General features: G+C 37.6%; 1 protein-coding gene across 6 annotated transcripts in view; it reads left to right on the top strand.

The window, feature by feature from the left end:
* TRPS1 (transcriptional repressor GATA binding 1) overlaps positions 1 to 21,243 on the top strand; it is a 281,676-nt gene that overhangs the window by 55,551 nt on the left and 204,882 nt on the right. For all 6 annotated transcript variants that reach the window (XM_018058365.1, XM_018058362.1, XM_018058364.1 and 3 more), the window contains 2 exons: positions 1,247 to 2,175; positions 15,906 to 17,032. In XM_018058365.1, coding sequence (XP_017913854.1) covers positions 1,249 to 2,175; positions 15,906 to 17,032 — 2,054 coding nt within the window. In that variant the 5' untranslated portion in view covers positions 1,247 to 1,248. The remainder of the gene's footprint in view (positions 1 to 1,246; positions 2,176 to 15,905; positions 17,033 to 21,243) is intronic.

Genomic DNA, 21,243 nt, shown 5'->3' with positions numbered 1-21,243 from the left:
CATGATGTAACTATCTTAAATCTGCCCTTGTGGTAGTGTCAGCTAGTAAAGAAGGCTTGGTTTATTGGTCAACAGGTGAATTTTTCTGAGAGACAGTTGGGGTGATGTGTACAGAGTCGTTTCAGTTGTTTGGGTGGAGGATTAAGGAACACAGGCCATGAACATCAGTTCTCCACAAGGCTTTGTTGCTGCATTCTTTTATTGACAGGATACAATTTGTTTCTTAGCTCCTTAGAGAGAACTCCCTTAGAGTTCTGATTCATTAGACTCCCCTCAGTTTTCTTCTGTGGACCCTAAAGGCACAGTTGAGCGAGCATGTGAAGGTGTACCAGAGGCAACTGCTAACAGTTTGCCAGAATGACAATGTCACATGGTTCAACTGAAGTCAATTGTCAATTTCCATTGTGTTCCTAATGGTGGGATTGGTATTGTTTCTACTACACTGTGCCTGGAAACCTTAAGTAGGTTTCCATCATGCTGGATGGAGTACTAGCAAAGCCCAGCCTGGTCACTTTGATGTGTAGCAGGTCCCCCTTCTTTCAGGCAAGCCCCCTCAAAAGAGGGCTTAACATAATTTATCGGTAGGGTAGAGATGAAACGTTTGTTATCCTCCATTTCTAAAAGTAAAGAGTCATTTTTCACTTTGTTTATAACATGCTCTTTCTGTCTTTTGACTCTGAGGAGATTTTGGTTAAAACTATATTTATATCTTGGTTGCATGGTGTCTAACAGTATCGAGTTTCACTTTATAGTTGTTTATATACACATATACATATCATATAAATAAACACAAAATATATATTCTGTAAACATAAACAACTATATATACTCTATAAACATAACATGTGTACATATTACACATAATATATAACATGGATAAATATAGACACATTTATCTATCAACTCTAACTGAAGAAAGAAACTGAGTAAAAAATGTAATTGCCAGGCAAGATTAACTTATAGGAAGGATAGAGCTAGTAATAATAGTTAATACCTTGATATTCATGAAACCATTTTAAAGTAATAAATGAGCCACCCTTTGTGACAAAAATAATTCTGAATGTAAATTGTTGGCTTCAGTTTCACTTTTATGCTATTTTTAAAACTGATTTTTTTTTCCTAGAGACAATTTTTTGTTCTGTGCCTTAAAAAGCCTTGAATAGAGTAAGGAAATTGTTCTCGATTAGATTACATGCTTGCAAATTTCAAATAACCCTGTATCTTCCTTTCCCTTGTGTTTTTACAGATATGGTCCGGAAAAAGAACCCCCCTCTGAGAAACATTGCTAGTGAAGGCGAGGGTCAGACCCTGGAGCCTGTTGGTACAGAAAGCAAGGGACCTGGAAAGAACAAAGAATTTTCTGCAGATCAGATGTCAGAAAATACGGATCAGAGTGATGCTACAGAACTGAATAATAAGGAGGAACATAGCTTGCATGTCCAGAATCCATCTTCTAGCAGCAAGAAGGACTTGAAAAGCTCAGTCCTGAGTGAGAAGGCTGGCTTTAATTATGAAAGCCCCAGTAAGGGAGGAAACCTTCCCTCCTATTCACATGATGAGGTGACAGAGAGAAATATGTTGGCTTTCTCATCTCCAGCTGCTGGGGGAGTCTGTGAGCCCTTGAAGTCTCCTCAAAGAGCAGAGGCAGATGACCCTCAAGATATGGCCTGCACCCCATCAGGGGACTCATTGGAGATGAAGGAAGATCAGAAGATGTCACCGAAGGCTACAGAGGAAACAGGGCAAGCGCAGAGTGGTCAAGCCAATTGTCAAGGCTCAAGCCCAGTTTCAGTGGCCTCAAAAAACCCACAAGTGCCTTCAGATGGGGGTGTCAGACTGAATAAATCGAAAACCGACGTACTGGTTAATGACAACCCAGACCCGGCACCTCTGTCTCCAGAGCTTCAGGACTTTAAATGCAATATCTGTGGATATGGTTACTATGGCAACGACCCCACAGATCTGATTAAGCACTTCCGAAAGTATCACTTAGGACTGCATAACCGCACCAGGCAGGATGCTGAGCTGGACAGCAAAATCTTGGCCCTTCATAACATGGTGCAGTTCAGCCATTCCAAAGACTTCCAGAAAGTCAACCGATCTGTGCTTTCTGGTGTGTTGCAGGATATCAGTTCCTCAAGGCCTGTTTTACTAAACGGGACCTATGATGTACAGGTTTGTGCTTTGTATTGTGATCTCTTTGTACAGGGAAAGTTATCAGTAATGAAATGTGAAATCTTACATGCATGTTAAAGTCAAGCTTCCAATATCGAAGGGGTAGCCTGCTTGATGAGGCAGAAGAGACAGACACATTTGTTTGATCCAAATGTGTGTTCAAGAGTTATCTTTAGCCTCTCATCATGGAAGCTAATCCCAACATTTCTATTAGGCTGGGAAAAGTCTTTTCATGGAATTAGCTAGGCTTCATATTTCTGAACATATTTCATGGTAATTTGATGTTTTCAGAGTCTTCCAAAAATGGCACTAATCTTTATGGTTCGACATGATGGTAATTCATGCTTTGTTCTAGTTTTAGATTATAAAAATTGGCTATAGTGTTTCCTTCAAGGAGAGTCTTTCCTTCAAGGAGAGTCTTTCCTGTGTCTTGGATGAGGATTTGATTTTACGCTGAACTGGACCAGAATTGGGTCACACTGGTGGGTGCAGAGAGGTACTACTGAAAAGCAACATAATTGCAAATGAAACTTTGGAAATAAAATTTTACATTGATTCAGAAAGAAGTCAATGTGATTGTAAGTACTAGGGACACCAGAATGACCTTGGTGTGGACCAGTAAAGCATTCCTTCTTGTATTTAAGGAAAATGGCAATTTATGAAAGCATTTAGTAGTAATTTAGATTTCTACTTTTATTAAAAATGGCATACCTTTTTGATCTGCCCTCTGTATTAGTTTATGGCATATGTGAGATGAAAAAAAAAATCCACCATTTGAAATAGAATGAAATGCGGAACGGACCCGTAAGTAATGTATTCATTTCATTTTAGCAATTTTAGTATAGTTGACACTGATGATCAGCTTGAGAAAGTGTATTCGTTTCTGTTACAGTCTGTAGATTTTTATTGTATTATTAGGCCAGGGATTTCAAAACATATTAGGTTTAATGTTAACCTTCCTCAGGAGTGATTAGAAGAAGTACCAGAGAACTAATGAAATCGCATCACACTGTATTTGACCTCCTCAATCCCTGAAAATATCAGTTATTTTTATCAACTCAGTAGTTATACCACATTTGTTCTAGACCTCTCTTTTGACCTAGTGCCAATTAAGAAAGGCAGGAGAAGAGGTTATATATAACAGGTAGTGAATATATTTTGCAATGCTCGTAAGAGGGATCAGAAGAGAAATTTCCACGTCCTTTAAAAATGTCAGAATGGCAGTCTTATCACTTTAAGGGAGAAATAAAGAAGATATAAAAAATCCAGTTTCATCTTTGGAAAGCTCTCTTAAAAATTCCATCTTACTTTGTGAATTTCCACAAATAGAATGATTTCTGTGGCGTAGCAAATTAAGCCAACATAGTTATTATGCATGAAAGCTACATGCTTTGAACTGCTGTCTTATTAAAGATCATTTCACTGTCTTATGTCAGATACACTTTGCTGTCAAACTGTGATTGGAAAGCAAATACGTGTCTTAGATAAAAGGGTTAGAAGTGAATAATGTTAGTATGTGAAATGGTGTTTTACAATTAGTGAGGAATATGATGTTAATACCTGGATTTCCGGTCAGAGTTTTAGTTTGTTCACTCTGGGGACAACTTCTAAGGAAAGCTGATCCTGGCTGTCAGGAAGGCTCTGAAACCAAGATTACTAAGGGCCTATAGTTTGGAAGAATTTAGATTTTTAAACACACTTCCATTTCCCCCAAACAGTTATTTGTTAGGTTCCTAGTTATTTATAGTAAAGTTTATGTTTGGGTAGAATGAGCTGGACACTTTTCCTGGGCAGTGATTTTAGAAATAAAACAGATGTGGGAGCTATCTGAGTTTGAACTAATAGAACTAGAAATAAAACAGCTGATCCTAGACTCTGCTGTCTCCTAAATCCTTGCGGCAGCGCCCAGTAAAGAAGACAGAAATGGTAGATCATCACATTCAAGGAGATAATCTTGTTAAAATCGTTTTTTTTTTCCCTCCCAAAGAGAAATAATATGGTTAAAAATTGGAAACAGCGATCTATGGAAAAAGTGGATGATTCTTTCGAAGCAATGATTGGAGAGAGAAACCAGCCTAAAGGGAGTTAACTTTCTTCAGTTTGGGAAAAGGCCACTGAATGTACTTTAGGCCAAATGCTAATCTTGAATACTTCATACACACACCAGATGTTGATGTAGAAACATGTCTGAAGATAAATAACTTATTAATATTTTTATGCTGAAATAAATATCAGATAGCTTCCCTATATGCACAAATTGAATAAAAGCACATCTGAATTCCGCCCCCTCCTTTTCATCCACATATGTTTGTGTTGCTGAAATGCCATTTGAGAGGTTCTTTCCTTGGCATGTGAACTGTGTGGAGACTAAAAGCTGCAGGAAGTAAAATGCTGACTGTAGAATTTCTTTAATGCAGTTTTGTCAGAAATTGATAGCAAATTAATGACTTGTGTGTATTCTGATAGAAAGATGTTGGTAAATATGAGGATTACAGAGAAATAGTCATTTCATTCCAGGAATTATTAAAGTTAATCTGTAATTTAAGCCAGTTGAAGTAATAGATGAGCAATTCACTCATCTTTTTCAATTAACTTTTTTTTTTTAACATTCAGGACAGTTGGTGGTTAATGAGAGATTTATGACATTTTAGGCCAAGAAAAAAAGGAACAGAAGCCAAAAATAGAGGGCTTAAGAACTCTGTGGCTTTGATCTATATTTTGGTTTGACATGAATGGTTTTAAATAATTTGAACTGACCTGAGTGCAGGCATGATATATAGGGTTGGGGGGGAAAGATATAAGTGAAACAAATTTGAAGATTTCTAGTTTCAAATTCAGATTATTTGACATCTATTTGGCTTTAATAATTGAAGTTTGGACATGTTTGTAACTGACCGTTTCCACTTCTGTGTAAATTTTATTATACATCATGAAGTCAAAGAATTACAGATTTGTAAAAAAAAAAAAAAAGTCAGATAAGAATGTCTTTTTCTCCTTCATAATCGAAAAATCTCCAGCCAGATAATGGACATCATTTCAAAGGTTCATCATAAAATCCGGACAGGCATTTCTGAGCCTGTTGAATTCAGATCCCTCTTGCCCCCCGCCCCTCCCACACCGTGAGGTACCATACCCAGCCCTGAAATCAGAAGAAAAATATTGATCTTTTCCAAGAAGAAACAAGGAAAGATATACCAGGATGTTATTTTCTCAATTTTTAAATTTCCCCTGCATGTTTTATCAATTACTATGCTTAAATTTTTAAAAATAATGGATGCAACATGATGGATGCAACCCTTTATGTAATTTTTGCTACCTGTGTTCAGCCTTTAAGGCTCACCAATAATAGGAGAAGAGATTGAGCTCTTCTAAAAGTAATTACAGCCTCTTTCTTTTTAATCTGCTTTATTATGCTTGTATTTAAACCATTGCTGAGTGGAGGCCTGAGTTGTTAAACACGGATGTTACTGTTTCATTGGGGCTTAATGTGTGGTGCATTAGGGTGTTTGCGTCATCTTTATGGGGGAGCTCTTAGCCCTCAGATCAGGTTATAAAAGTCAGAGTCTTGTCAAGTTGTGCTTCCCACGGGAAAGTGTTTAAGCTAGCTCAAGTTTATAAATGCTCATGATGTGTATGTTGCCTTTACATATTAGGAAACCTTCCCTGTTATTCTGCATTATTCAGGCCTCTAAGAAGGGAGCTACAGGATGCCAGCTACTAAATTCATTTTAACCCTGAAAGACATTTTTAAGGTTAGCAGGAGAATCTCAGTGACTGTCTTGTGTTTGAGCTAGGAGCACTGCGTTTCTGTTTTATAAATATATTTTTAGCAGAGTTGCACAGTATGTCATGCTAGAAGCAAGAAGAACAGATTTTCAAGCTAGGAAGTCATCTTTTGTATTTGTATTTTCAACATACTTAACTCTATGAGCTTTATAAGGTTCTTAACATGTTCCCATACACTCCTTTGAACAGGGGATTACAGTTTGGCCTGGGGAAAAAAGAGAAAAATCCAGAGAACATTCATCTCATTTTGGTTGATTTTGACTTTTCTTGAATTTTAACCTCCAAATATTTATTTATTTGCCTTCTGTTTCCTTTGATCTGGAGCAAGAGGGAAGTTGTGGAGCTTAGGAGGTTCTCTTGCTTTGTTTTTCTGAGTTGAGGACAGTTGCATTAAAAAAAAAAACAAAAACTGGTGAATGAGACTTGAATCACTTCAGATTCTCTCTAGAGTACAGAGTGTTTGGTCTGTGACGCCATACTTATTTTTCAGGACTGTGTCTCTTTAACAAGTGATAAAGTGTGCAAAATAAAACATATGCTCAACCTAAGGCCGTAAAAGCAAAGCGGAAGCAAAGTTCTGGCATTTACCAGGTTATTTTCATCATGAAGATAACTGAGCTGGATAATAGCCACCCAGGTGGAATAGAATAGTTTGACCATTTTCACTAATCCTTTTACCTGCATGATAGTTAAATCTCCATTGGGCTTTGTTACAGGAGGGTCAGCCTGATAAATGTCAACCCTTCTTGGATTTTCAGTTTATTTGCTGTTGTTTGGAGAACATGTATCACTTTCTTGACTATTTGTATTCCTCTCTAGGTAGAATGTTTAGAAGAAGGAATCATGGCTATCTGTACATTCAATCCAATTTAGCATTATTCAACTCTTAATAAAAATTTTATCCCCAAATGGCATGTTCTGCTAGCCATATCAAGTCAGCAGATTATTCAGTGTTTTTGTTTCTTGGGTCATTGTCATTACAGCATATACACAGCTGTTGGAGACACAGACACATATGGAGTGTACTAACCCAGGAAAGTTGGGAGAAGGAGAGCAGTTCTCTTTCATTTTCTGATTTCCTTTATGGAGTCTGTTTCTGAGAATCATTAGCCCGTAGACCTCTTGAATTCTTCACGATAGAATTCTGAAGCTTAAAAGTCAGTGTTAATAAGCATGTTCAGAATATCGAAGAAGACCTTGTTTAATTTTAATTCAAAATCAAATGTAAAATTTATTTTTCTGTATTACTTTAAATTTGACCAATCCTTCTTTTATTTTTTTAGCTTATATAATCAAAACTACATGTATGTCCTGTTTTTTCCCCCAATTTTGGATTTAGTCCTAATAATAGCTAGCATTTATTAAGGGATTCTTATATTTGCATATAGACCTAAGCTCTGTACATGTATTAAATAACTCATCTTCATAAAAACCCTTGAGGTTGACACTACCATTATGTCCGTTTTAGAAAAGGAGGGAGTAAGCATAGAGGAAAGTAACCTGCCCAGGTTCACAGAGTTGTGGAAGTGGGTCAGTGGGATGTAAACCAGGGTAAATAGGCTACAGAAAACTATCTTCACAACCACTGTGATATAAGGCCTTCTCAACTGTAAGACTGAGTTTACTCCAACCAGAAAAGCAAACAGGCCAAGGGAGGAGATATAAGATGGTACACTAGATCTGTTTGATTCATATTCTCTAGTCACATTGAATTTGGGGACTTCAGCGATTTTGCGAGACTTTGAATTTGGGGACTTTGTGATGGTCTCTTATCCAGTCTCTGTAGTGTGATGCTGCTTTATTTGAACTTACTAGCTTGGAGAAGGAAATGGCAACCCACTCCAGTGTTCTTGCCTGGAGGATCCCAGGGAAGGGGGAGCCTGGTGGGCTGCCGTCTATGGGGTCGCATAGAGTCGGACACGACTGAAGCGACTTAGCAGCTTATAGTTGAAATCATTGAAAAGGTAATGAGTTTTGCTGATATGTCTTTTTCAATTACTGTGATTCATTTTCACTGGTACTTTGGCTACAGAAAATACTTCTGATAGAGTGCGTAAGGGCCAAATTTTGATTTCATCAATTAAGGATGCAGTCTTTTATCCCCATATTTAGGGACACTTTGTCCATGTATTTGATATACTTCATATTCCTCTTGTTTGAAGGACTTATTTTTAGGAATTTATGAGTTAATAGATGATCTCAGAGTTGTATTCCCCTCTTCTGGTTATGAGGCACAATTTAGGTTGGTTTTTCTATGAAGATTCAATGTTAAGGAGATACATCCAGTTTCCATATGTTTTTAAAGTTGTGTAATTAGGTTTATTCTTTGCCTACAAGTAAGTATAGGAATGGGTGTGGAGGCAGAGACGTTCAGAATGCCCTTAGCATGTCTAATTTGTGTCATTCCCCATCACGTGCTCAGAGCTGTGTGAAGTGTCTGGCTCCTAAAAGCAAAGTAAGTTGGGGCTACCATGAGGAACTTAGGAATTCTGCTTGTCCAGCATTGCTCCTTTAATATTTAGATGACCTGTTGATATCAAAGAGCACATGCATTCTTTCATGTGTCCAGTAACATATTGGGAATCTTATAATAAAGAGTAGCTTATTCTAAGACCTGTTTTTCCAACTGATGGGCAGGTCAGTTCAGTTCACTTCAGTCGCTCAGTTGTGTCCGACTCTTTGCGACCCTATGAATTGCAGCACGCCAGGCCTCCCTGTCCATCACCAACTCCCGTTCACTCAGACTCACATCCATCGAGTTGGTGATGCCATCTAGCCATCTCATCCTCTGTCGTCCCCTTCTCCTCCTGCCCCCAATCCCTCCCAGCATCAGAGTCTTTTCCGATAGCTCCACCTCGATATTCCATCTGGCATCTCAAAGTCAACACGTGTAGAGGTAAAGTTGTTAGCTGTTTTCCTGAAACAACTTTGTGTTCCTGTCCTTTTTTTCTAGGTTCCTATTTTCAAGTCAGGCTGGAAATGTCAGTTGCCTTGGGTGTCTTCCTGATTTGTATCTCTCCAAACAATGGAACGATTTGTCCTGTCTTTCTTCTTTATTCCTTTCCCGGCTCCACCCTTAATGTTTTCTTAGCACATTCTTAATGGTTTCTTCGCTTATTTTCTTTCTCATTCTGTTTCCTTCTGTTCCTTTCCCTGCTCAACTCCTGCCTCCTTCTCTCCTCTCCTCTTCCTGTTTCTTTCTGTTTTTTTCCCTCTTTCCTTCCTCTTTCTCTGTCCTTCCTTTCCTCCGTCTCTTCTCATACCCTTCCTTCTCCCCTCCCTCCCTTCCTTCCTTTCTGTAATCTTTAAAAATTCCACTTATCAGTCTTGTGTTTTGTAGAGTCTAAAAAACTAATTATTTAAATTATACTTGCATAATTAAATTTTCCATAAATTTTTATTAAACATTATTTTAAGTATACTTGTATAATTCAATGTAGACTCTCCATCATGACATCACTTTTCCAAATTCTCAGCCCCCCAATTCCTCCATGTTTCCTGAGAGCAGCCTGCACTGTATCATCCTTGTTTATGTTTTACTCATTTTGTTTCCTGTACCTGAAAGGCCTGTCTGAGATCACCACCTTTGAGTCTCACCCCAAATGCCAACTCATCTGTCCATAGCTCAGTTGTCATCTCCTTTCAGAAACCTTTGCAGACCAGTCAGGGTAAGCTAGATGCTTTTCCTCTGTGTGATCATGGAACGTGGTACATCTTGAGCAGAAGTACATATTCCACTGTTGTCATTTATTTAGCTGGGAGTTTTCTGCACTGAAATGCAAACTGTTGGGGGTTTGGGATTTTGTCATTTCTTTGAGTCTTTTCAGTGCTTGGCATGTAGTAGGCATGCCACAAATCACCATTCCCTGAAGGAAGGATGTTCCACAGTGATTCAACTCTCATTTCCCATTAAGACCCTCTTTAGAACAAACACAATTAATATTTATCTCCATTCTGAGCCAGCAGTGATGGCAAATCAGATGCAGGAGAGGAGTGTTATGGATAATGGACTCAGCCTTATCATCCACTTACACTGCATTTTCAGTTTTCTTTTGCATATTTTCTCCTAAGAGATTATCTTCGAAATTAGTGAGACTGATTTGAAGGTTTACTGGTTTTCTGTCTCTCCAAAACCAAATAACCATAGAAAATTAAATTGATATTATGCTGAGTAAAATGAGAAAACCAGTTTGAGATAGACTGTTTATTACTGTAATCGAAAAAATTTATTATAAAAATGTAGATAATTAAGAATGGGCAGTATTTTACCCTTATATTTGCCCCTTCTACCAATTTAAGTTACGGATCCACTCCCTGCCCAGCCCCCGCCGCACCTGCCCAAATAGTTGGCTTTTGTAAATCCAAATGACAAGGTTGTTTATGGGATTTATTCTGGCTATATATATATATATATGATATATATATATCATATATATGTGATATATGATAACACGAGACTGAGCTGATTGCCATTTAATTATGTTTGTTATTGAAATTTTAAATATTTAATTTCCATCAAAGATACATCGTTGAAGCACACTCTATATTCTGCAGTGTTTTTTGAAGCATTGTACAACACAGAAACACCCCCAATGTAGATTAGCGCTTTGATCCTGAATTTAGTTATTTTCAGCCATGATGGGCCCTGACAGATTTCTTTACATTATTTGTGAGTTTAGTATTTTAACAGTGATTTTTAACAACTTAACTTTTTATTGTCAAGAATTTACTTTTTTGATGATCAACCAGTAACCTCAAGTCCTTTTAAATTAGTACCCTCCTAATTGTTTCTGTTGCTATCAATTATAGTACTTGAAAATGAACCACATCTGAGAAAGTTTGTATTTAGTTCAAACAACTCTTTTTGTTCCATTGAAAATAAGTACATTTACTAAAGTGTCATTTTAAAGAGTTCTGAGGCTTTAAAAGATCCTTCCCTTTGACATATTCTTTTAGATACGATTCTTACTAGTTTTTGTTCCATATTATTAGAAGGAAAGAACTAAATTGAGGTTAAAGACCTTGAAAAAAAGCCAACCTTTTATATTTTTAATTTCTGTAGTGAAACACTTTTGTGAAAAGCCATATGTAGATAAATTATAAATGAAAGATGTGGAACAAACTACATGGAAGGAAGAGTTTTTAGAACTGAGGTTAAAATAGAATAAAAAGATGTCATAGTTCTCCATCAGTAAAAAACAGCTAATAATAAAATCTGTTCCTTTTCATGCCTTAACAGGTATCTTGGGTGGTTCTGTATAACTCTGATTCACAAGTGAATGGCTCCATAATCTGTTTGTTTTGGGTGAAAGATGCAATTTGTCTCATTGTTTAAAGAAGCCCATTTGTCATGTTGAGTTAATGACAATAAGGCTATGAGTTACTATAGCCCCCATATCCCAAGTAGGTGGGAGATTTCATATCTCTGGTAGCTAGTTCATTCATTCAAGCAAAGGGTATCGTTCTCCTGCTTACTTCCAAAGATGAATGAGATGCCATTCATTCGGTCTGGTCCAAAAAGGAATGTAAATGAAAACATTAGCTTAGTAACAACAGAATTGAGCTTCTCTGTTTACAGTTAAGAATACTAGCAGTGACAAGTATTTGAGTTTGACTTAACTACTTCCCCTTCTGTTTAGTCATTTCAAGTGGCTGGGGAAATTCATGAGATAGTTCATTTTATCAAATAATAGTTTCATTCATGTGAATAGTACTGTAGAGTGTGCTGTCTGACATGGTATTCACCAGCTACAGGTGGTTATTTACATTTCAGTTAATTAAATTTATGAAAGAGTCATTAAAACAACTTAAATTAAAAAAATCAGTTCTTTATTTGCACTAGCACCGTTTCAAGTGCTTAATAACCACATGTGACTAGTGCCTGCCGTGTTCAACAGGGTAGACAACTACAGAACATTCCCATCAGCTCAAAGAATTCTAGACTGATCTAGACTTTGCAAATAACTTTGAAGTGCATTCTATCACTTGATCCTCATAATAATCCTAAAAAGTGGCAAGGCGTACGGTATTCTTTCTACCCTTAAAGATGAGGAAACTGAGATTCCAGGTTAAATAATGTGTCTTTTCACAGAATTTGTCTTGAGACTTCCCTTGAGAGGAAATAAATGCAAGTTTTTTATCATAAAATATAAGTATTTTTTAAAGAGCTTTTAAATAATTAATTAACTAATTTAGTTCTGGTTGCACTGAGCCTTTGTTCCTGCAGTGGCTTTCCTCCAGTTGCAGTGAACAGGGCCACTCTCTAGTTGTGGTGCTCACGCTTCTCTTGGCAGTGACGTCTCTCGTTTCTGGGCGGGGTCTCTAGGGCATGCAGGCTTCAGTAGTGGTGCCCAGGCTTAGTTGCACCAAGGTATGTGAGAGCTTCCCAGATCAGGGATCACACCTGTGTCTCCTGCGTTGGCCAGCAGATTCTTTTCCACTGAGCCTCCAGGGAAGTCCTCAATATAGGTAATTTAAAAACAGAGGTGTGGTCTAGTTTGTTTACTTCTGATCTCTATTAGAGAGATAAGGTGTCAGTTTTGGCCCAAACAGAATTTGCAGTTTAAAAGGAATTTTAAAATGTGGATATCTGTATCTAAGGCATTGCTGGATTAATGGATTCTTATTAGAGTTCTGGTTAGCAAAAGAAGAAACATTAAAGTTTATACTCTTTATTCTGCTGTGATCTCTTTTTAGTATAGTCATAGCTAGGGAATAAGTCGTTTTCTATCACAATGGCTGGGTTCAACCGCTTGGAAAGTTGCAAATAATTCTCTGAAAGTGTAGGTGCTGTTTCCTGGCAATAAGATTAAATAAACTTTTGCTGCAAAACATTGATTTTGCATTAACTGTTCTTGCTGTGTATTTGGGTTTAATCTAGAAAAGAGTTGTTTTAAGTCAACATTTGTGAATCATGAAATTAAATGGACATGGTTGATAGTCTTAAGTATGGTGTCCTAAAATAAGAAATTATATTTTATTTCCAAATGACAGTTAAATGATATACATCAGTCATATTTTGCCACATCTCTTATAATGTATAAAAATGGCCACAGATGTAGCCTTAAAATCTTCTTTTTGAAAGAGAAAAGAAATAGAACACTGAGTAATTATGTTTACTGAAGTTGACTTTTATAATATATAGGATATGTAATTCCAATAGTGTATTAACTTTTAATAATATGTAATACTAATGTGATTAAATACTGTTTACAAGGAAGGCAAATAGATAATCCATATATGTCAGTATTGTTGTTCTTTTCATTAAATGAGATCCTTGTGTTATTGGTTGTTTGAAGGACAGTGAATAATATGAAGGCAGTTTGTAGCATAAAGTATATAACCATTAAAAGCATCCTAAAAAACTGAGCTCGCTCAGTAGCTCAATACTTACAGAATCCACCTGCCATGCAGGGGACACAGGTTTGATCCCTGGATTGGGACGATCCCCTGGAGTAAGGCATGGCAACCCACTCCAGTATTTTCACCTGGAGAATCCCAGGGACAGAGGAGCCTGGTGGGCTATAGTCCATAGGGTCACAAAGAGTCTGACCCAACTGAAGCAACTGAGCATAGCTGCACACTGTTTAGACAGATAGACACTACCAACTCAAAAAATTTAATACACTTTTCACAGTAGTTTAATTAATTCCAGACCAAAAAGTTTAAGTGGCAGTTTTTGGTATGAAATGTCCTGTTCAGTCTTTCTTAGCATGGATCTTCTGACTCTTAAAGTTGATGTCAATTACTGAAAGAGATATTGTGATGCTTCATAGTCATTTTAATTCATTTCAAAATCTTAACTTTAGGGCTTTCTTAACACTGTATGAGCTCTTTGCTCAGCCCTTGCAGTGTGGACATGAAACATGAGGCTTGAAGATTGCAAAATCAAAGAAATAGTGATGATGTGTCGTGGTTTCTCAGGAATCCTTGTTCTACAAGCAATAGTTCGAAACATTTTCTGTTAGGGAAACTCGGCAACTCTGAAGAAACATGGTAGCTCGGAGAAGCATATTTCCATCTTTAGAGCTTCTGTGCTGGTTTTCTTTGCCTACATTAGAGAAGATGGGAATAATTTTGAATTTGTGCCTTTTGATTCAAGTTGAAGTTTCTGAACCAAGTACCTGAGTAGGCGGCATGCCATTGAAAGGTTTCATTTTGTTTTTGAAAGCAAGGTTCTTCTCATTTCTAGTGAATTAGAAAATGGAGGAATTTTACAGTGTTATGCATTACATTTCACTGCAAGTTTTATTTGCTTTGGTTTCTAAAATGCTAGTTAGAGTGGTGATTAGACTTATCTTGTGTGGTCTGGCCTTGACATCTTTTACACCAGTGATTAATTGTCAGATTGCTGCCTGGGAGGGTGCCCCCAGTCTTGCCCTTCCGATTAGATGATGCTCTGCTGTCAACAGACTGCAATCTGGGGGTTTGCCGTGGTAAATTTAGACATTGTCTAAAGTGAAACATTGTCATCTTCGATTAAGGACTGTGGGAGTCCTTTGTAATTTATTATCTTAATGTACAGTAAATGTTGAGCCGTTGGTGTGTTCATGCACATCTTCTCAAACAGTAATATTGGAAGTAAGTTTAAAGGTTGCCCCCAGGGAGGCAGCTGTTGACCAGAGAGGTTAAGTCATTCTATCCAGGTCGTACCCCTCTTTAAGTGGCAGAATGGACTTCTGTCTTGGTCCTGTGCAGTAGTATACAGCCGTGTCTCTCAATGTGCTAAAGGAATATTATTTGCATGTTAAGTAGAATCTTTTAAATGATTTTGAGATGCTTGAGACTTTTTCTCATGGAGTGAATTGGATATGAGCAGTGATCACACATGTCATTTTTGAGCAGCTGTGAAAGAAGGAAGAACACAATTATGCCACGTGCTTAATCTGTTACATCTGGTTGCTGGAAAATTTTTTAAAAATCCCCTGATTGTTAAAAAAGGAAATTTCTCCCCCTTTGGACCAGTTCTGTCAAAACTCCTTCAAACCATGAATTTTGACTGCTGGGTGCTGGCACTCAGTTGAGCCGCCTGATATGGTGTACCCAGAGAAGAGTTTTATATAAAATGCCCTTTGAAGGCTGTGGTTGCCCTAGCACTATATACATTTTTTTTTTAAATTTTGGATAGGAAACCAAGCTGTTGTGATTTTTATGGTGGAATTATTTTATTTTAGTCCTTGACTGTCCTCATGACCAGCTCATCAGAGCAGCTGAGTCTTTGCTATGAGACAGAGCCTTCATCAAATAAGGCTCATGAAGCTTTTCTTCATTTTATTTGTCCTAGATTGGGAAACATTTTATTAAATTCCTTACCTTAGTCCTCCTTCACCAAGATTTCAAGCCCAGCGATTTCATTTTACTTTCAGTCTAACTGTGTACTTGGGCTTTATCCGTGAACCATTTTGTGTGGTCATTTAGCACTTTTATTTTACCCGAAAGATAGACTTCATCTTTGCAGCCTCATTGCCATAGGAACTGAACACAGGATTTCCTTGGAGGGTGCCTGCATTGAGTAATCTCTGAGCAATTGCCTCTGGTTTTGACAGCAACCCTTAGCTTTGTGACAAGAAATCCCCAGTGATTTGGATGCTTCTGCGGGATTTGAAGGAGGCAGTCTTAAAACCTCTAATTGAAAGTCATCTTCTTAGTCTTTTGTTTAAAAGTATATATTATTAAATCCTTTGAATTCATTATAGTACTTTTATTACTTACCTTCATCTGATACTTTGGCCAAAAATGTTTAGCATAATGAGCTTCTCAGAGAGTGGCTATTGAGTAATGAAGAGTGAATTTCTTTGGCTCTAATTATTCAAGTGATTTCATAATAAGCAGAAGCACTATTGTATTTTTTGATGTAGAATACCTAGCAGTGTCGCCTCCACCCGCCTACAGAGAACACTGAATTAATGATACCTTTAAAGTAACATCCATGTCTTCTCTGCCAGGTCACTTCAGGTGGAACATTCATTGGCATCGGCCGGAAGACCCCAGATTGCCAAGGAAACACCAAGTATTTCCGCTGTAAATTCTGCAATTTCACTTACATGGGCAACTCATCAACAGAACTAGAACAACATTTTCTTCAGACTCACCCGAACAAAATAAAAGCTTCTCTCCCCTCCTCTGAGGGTCCAAAATCTTCAGAGAAAAACTCTAACAAATCCATCCCAGCAGTCCGGTCTGGTGATGCTGGAGACCTGGGCAAATGGCAGGACAAGATCACAGTCAAGGCGGTAGATGACACACCCGTTGGTTACTCAGTGCCCATCAAGCCCCTTGACTCGAGACAAAATGGTACAGAGGCCACCAGTTACTACTGGTGTAAGTTTTGTAGCTTCAGCTGTGAGTCCTCGAGCTCACTGAAGTTGCTGGAACATTACGGGAAGCAGCATGGTGGAGCGCAGTCAGGTGGCCTTAATCCAGAATTGAATGATAAGCTTTCCAGGGGCTCTGTCATTAATCAGAACGATCTAGCCAAAAGCGCAGAAGGGGAGCCAATGACCAAGGCAGACAAGGGCTCTGGTGGGGTGAAGAAGAAGGACTTCTCCAGCAAGGGAGCAGAGGATAATATGGTCACGAGCTATAACTGTCAGTTCTGTGACTTTCGATATTCCAAGAGCCATGGCCCCGACGTCATTGTGGTGGGGCCACTTCTTCGCCATTATCAACAGCTCCATAACATTCATAAGTGTACCATTAAACACTGTCCATTCTGTCCCAGAGGCCTTTGCAGCCCAGAAAAGCACCTTGGAGAAATTACTTATCCATTCGCTTGTAGAAAAAGCAATTGTTCCCACTGTGCGCTCTTGCTTTTGCACTTGTCTCCTGGGGCGGCCGGAAGCTCGCGAGTCAAGCACCAGTGCCACCAATGCTCGTTCTCCACCCCCGACGTGGATGTGCTCCTCTTTCATTATGAGAGCGCGCACGAGTCCCAGGCGTCGGATGTCAAGCAAGAAGGCAGTCACCTGCAAGGACCAGACGGGCAGCCGGCTGTCAAGGAAAGCAAAGAACACTCATGTACCAAATGTGATTTCATCACCCAGGTGGAAGAAGAGATTTCCCGACACTACAGGTAAGCCATGGGTTGGCGGGGACGACATAGTCCGGAGAAAATGATAGAAATTATCCAGAGGGCTGACCCAAGAATTGTAGGGAATGATTGTGGTGACCGGGGGAAGTTATAGAACAAGATTGTGTTCTATAAAATCATAGAAACTGAAGATTTCATATTGCTAGACATGATAACCCTAGATTTTAATTGGGTCACTTATTTCAGACTGTTTAGACTTCTGTTTCATACCTGTTTTATACCAGCTACTGAATATATTTTAAAATTCACAATGATGCTGATAATGCTGATGGGTTTACCACAATTTGTTTCTTTGCCCTTGCTAAGTGTGACCCCGTATCCCATGATTTTTCATGAAGCAGCTTCCAGATGAAAGATGCCACCATAATACTTTCTATTCTCTGTTCCAGCTGGGAAACAATTCACTTGAGAACATATTGCTTATTTTGCTTTTCAAATGAAATCAGACATTCTTCTAGCTTAAAAAAAATTAAGTGACATCCTTGTTTTGCGTACAGACGGTAGTCTGAAGGTGAGAATTGGGTTTCTCTACACTCTGAATGAGTAAAGCTGCTTAAGTGTTTCGGATTCTTAAATAGATGTAGGGTGTATTAATGTTTCCCTTCTCCCTTCATCCTGTTCTCATTGTAGACATTAACTTTTCCAATTAATCTTTCATGCTTTCTAGAGATGACTTAGAATTTATGTCTTTATTTATGTATTCATTCCTTAACTTACTCCAAAAATATGCGTATTGCCAAGGCATTGATTATAAAAAGGAAAAGAAGAGAAACATAGATGGTGCCCTTATGGAACTTATGGTTTAGTAGGGAAGATCTTAGCAGCTCATTGTAAGAGTGAAGAGTTTCAGAAAAGATGGAAGTGGAGACCACTGTACATTTGGATATAGTGACAATATAGCCCAATATGGTAAAGGAGGAAATGCCTCCTCTAGGAAGGGGCGTTTAAACTGAGACTGGGTTATAAGTAGGAATTAGTTCCACAAAATCTTTGTAGTATAGTGCATTCAGATAGTATAGTGCATTTTCTTGTTATTGTGCTTCTAAGCATCAAAGTAAAGAGCTTTATTTACTATTTTCAAGAGCTTTTCCATATGCAGATTCAATATCCTAGTTAAAAAATCTAGTTATTTAAATGTTCACATCCCGAGATTTTGAATAGTTCCTCTCATTCTTTTCAGAGAAGGCAATGGCATCCCACTCCAGTACTCTTGCCTGGAAAATCCCATGGATGGAGGAGCCTGGTGGGCTGCAGTCCATGGGGTCGCTAAGAGTCAGACACGACTGAGCGACTTCACTTTCAATTTTCACTTTCATGCATTGGAGAAGGAAATGGCAACCCACTCCAGTGTTCTTGCCTCATTCTTTCATAAGTTCTGTGTTCGTACTGGTGTATGTATGTTTTCTCAGTCACCAGTAATGAAGCAGTTTATGTCCAACAATAGGCTAATAATGTTAGATGTTAATTTGAAGAGCATCCTAATGTTCACAGTGAATCTAAATGTTCAGAAAACACTTCCTTGAGATTTACACTGTTTAATTTATAAGGTCAGCCCTGGGAAAGACACAGTCCTGCAATCAAATATGTGTTCACACTTGCAGTGAGTGTTTTTGGCTCTTTTGACGTTAGCTGCATGCTAATTTATTTCTGGGGCAGGCAGACGTTAACTTTCTTCCCAGCCCTGTTAGTATACATACTGTGCATATACATTGCTTAAGCGATACAAAAATTAGATAGCTCATTGTTTACTGTTTTGTTTTTTTTTTAAGGAGGAGGCTTTTTTAAATCATGAAGATATTAGCTAATATACACACAAACACACACACAGATATGTGTAGATGCCTGATCCCTTGAATGAGTCACTTTTTTTGAGGAAGGTGAGGCCACTGCTTGAAAACTTGGCTGGAAAAATAGAGATTCCATGTTTTGGTTAAACAGACAAAAATCTCTTAAGAAATAAAATATGAATAAAAATATTATTGAATAATCTGGGTTTAGTTAATATTCGTAATGAAAGTGAGCTCCAGAGACTAGTCTCTGTTTTGTTCACTGTTGTCTCTGCACGATTTAGCATAGTGCCCAGCGGAGTGATGGGTATTCACTGAGTATTTAAATAGAGGAAATCCCAGTGAGATTTTGCCTTCACAGTAGTTATGAATAAGTAAAAATCTCCATAGTGAGTTTTAGTTTAATCTTTGATTATTGAATGGTCTTGGAACCCTTCTGAGGAATCACAAAATAATACTATATTTTGAATATAAATCAACCTCTCAGCATTTTATTAGATTAAAACAAAATTAGCACCCCTTGTCTCTAAAACATTATAATACTCTTGCACTTATTTTTAAAACCTAATGTAGTTTGTGTGGTCCTAGGTCCTTTAGGGTGCTGAGTAGTTTATCTAGTCAGAGTTCTTATAGAAATATTCTAAACTTGGACACTTAAGTTTCAGGAGTCACAGCTCAGTAAGAAGTATAAAGAGAGAAAAAACAAACAAAAAGAAGTATAAAGAAACTCTACTGAAAGTTGAACATTGGAGGCTCCAGGGATATAAAAGGAAGTAATCCATGAATGTTGAAAACATTATTTGCTATCAAAGCACTTTCCCAAAATGCCAATTTTGAAGATACTATAAGAGGGGACGTTTACTGCATCATGACAGTTTCTAGTCAAATTTTTGTTTATTCATATTATTCATGTTTGGAAAATTTTACCATAATTCTGTTATTACTATGGAATATTCTAGACTTTTGAGAACTTTATATACAAGGCTTACAATGTAATGAAAAGATAGCATAAGTGGGAAGCTATACAATGTGTGAAATGATGCAGCTATGAAATAACTATAGCTGAGAAGCAAGAGAGTTGATTTAAAGCTATCAGAGAAAAACCTCAGTGAGGATTTCATCCCACGGGCCTTTTCCCAAAGAACCAGGTTTAATCTGAGTTGAACTTCCAACATTATCCAGTTAGTAAGTGAAATTTGACCAATTTGCCTTTCTTTATGTTTTATATTTACTTATGATCTCCCATACTTCACATCATGACAAAGTTGTTATGTGCCACTCTTTGAATTTGTTTCTCATACTCCATTTCTTTTTTTATATATTATTTCATTAACCAGCCTGCCCATTCTCTAACTGACTTATTTTCTTCTTCAGAATTTTTAGTGTTATAATTTAATGCTTTTGGTGTTATAGGAGGAATATATCCATACAAAGCAATTACATCAGATAAAACATACTTCTTAGTGATATGTTAGACTTCCATGAATTAGGAGAAAAGCAACTATGCCAGATAAAACATACTTCTTAGTGACATGTTAGACTTTCATGAATTAGCAGAAGTTTCTGAAATTTTCTTTTCTCCCCTTCACCAAAAGGGAGCTAAACCCAGTCTGGGGAGAGCAAACGGGCAATGCAAGTTTGTACAGAGGGCAAATACTGACATTGACATTGCAGTCATATTGAGACTAAGCCTGCGATCACTGGCAGAGAGAGGGTGTTGAGTTCAAGGGTTTCACTGTAAGTTGGCATCATGAAGGTGACTAATGTGATTCCATATTACTGCCTTCTTCTTGAGTCCTGTCAGAGGTATACAAAAATTTGTTTCTAGCAAGATACTCCAGTTTACACCTCCATGTTTTGGATGGCCCAAGATAAACCTCATATGAGCTCCCCATTAGAACAGGTCACTATACAGGCAAGGCTATACATGCTACATGTGAAATCTGTAGAAAATGCAAATAAGAGCTTTAGATACCCAGAAACTTCCAATCAACAGTTTTCATTGAGAAAATAATAATTAATGAATGTTTAAATAAATGAAAATTACACTTATAAATTGATCAAGCTACATGAAACTATAAATAGCCAAGAATATTAAAAAAAGAAACAAAAGCATTTTTGAATGAACACTATAATTACTGAAGTTTAAATCATATGCATAGGAGAAGTAACAGATCGGCAAATGAATGAGAGCAATTGAGTTAATCAAAAGTTAAATCTGGAGGTATTAGCCAGAATACTTTAAAGGAGGGGAGAGGGATGGAAAATATCAGTGGTGGTTATTAAGATATGAAAATAAAAGATGTTCTAACATGAATCTAATTACAGTCCCAGAAGAAAATAATATCAAATGGAAGATAGGCAATCAATATTTGTGGAGATAATGGCAGAAGAGTTTTTAACACT

The sequence above is a fragment of the Capra hircus genome, chromosome 14 (genome assembly GCF_001704415.2).
Source record: "Capra hircus breed San Clemente chromosome 14, ASM170441v1, whole genome shotgun sequence".
Taxonomy (NCBI): Eukaryota; Metazoa; Chordata; class Mammalia; order Artiodactyla; family Bovidae; genus Capra; species Capra hircus.
This window is presented reverse-complemented; position numbering and strand designations above follow the sequence as displayed.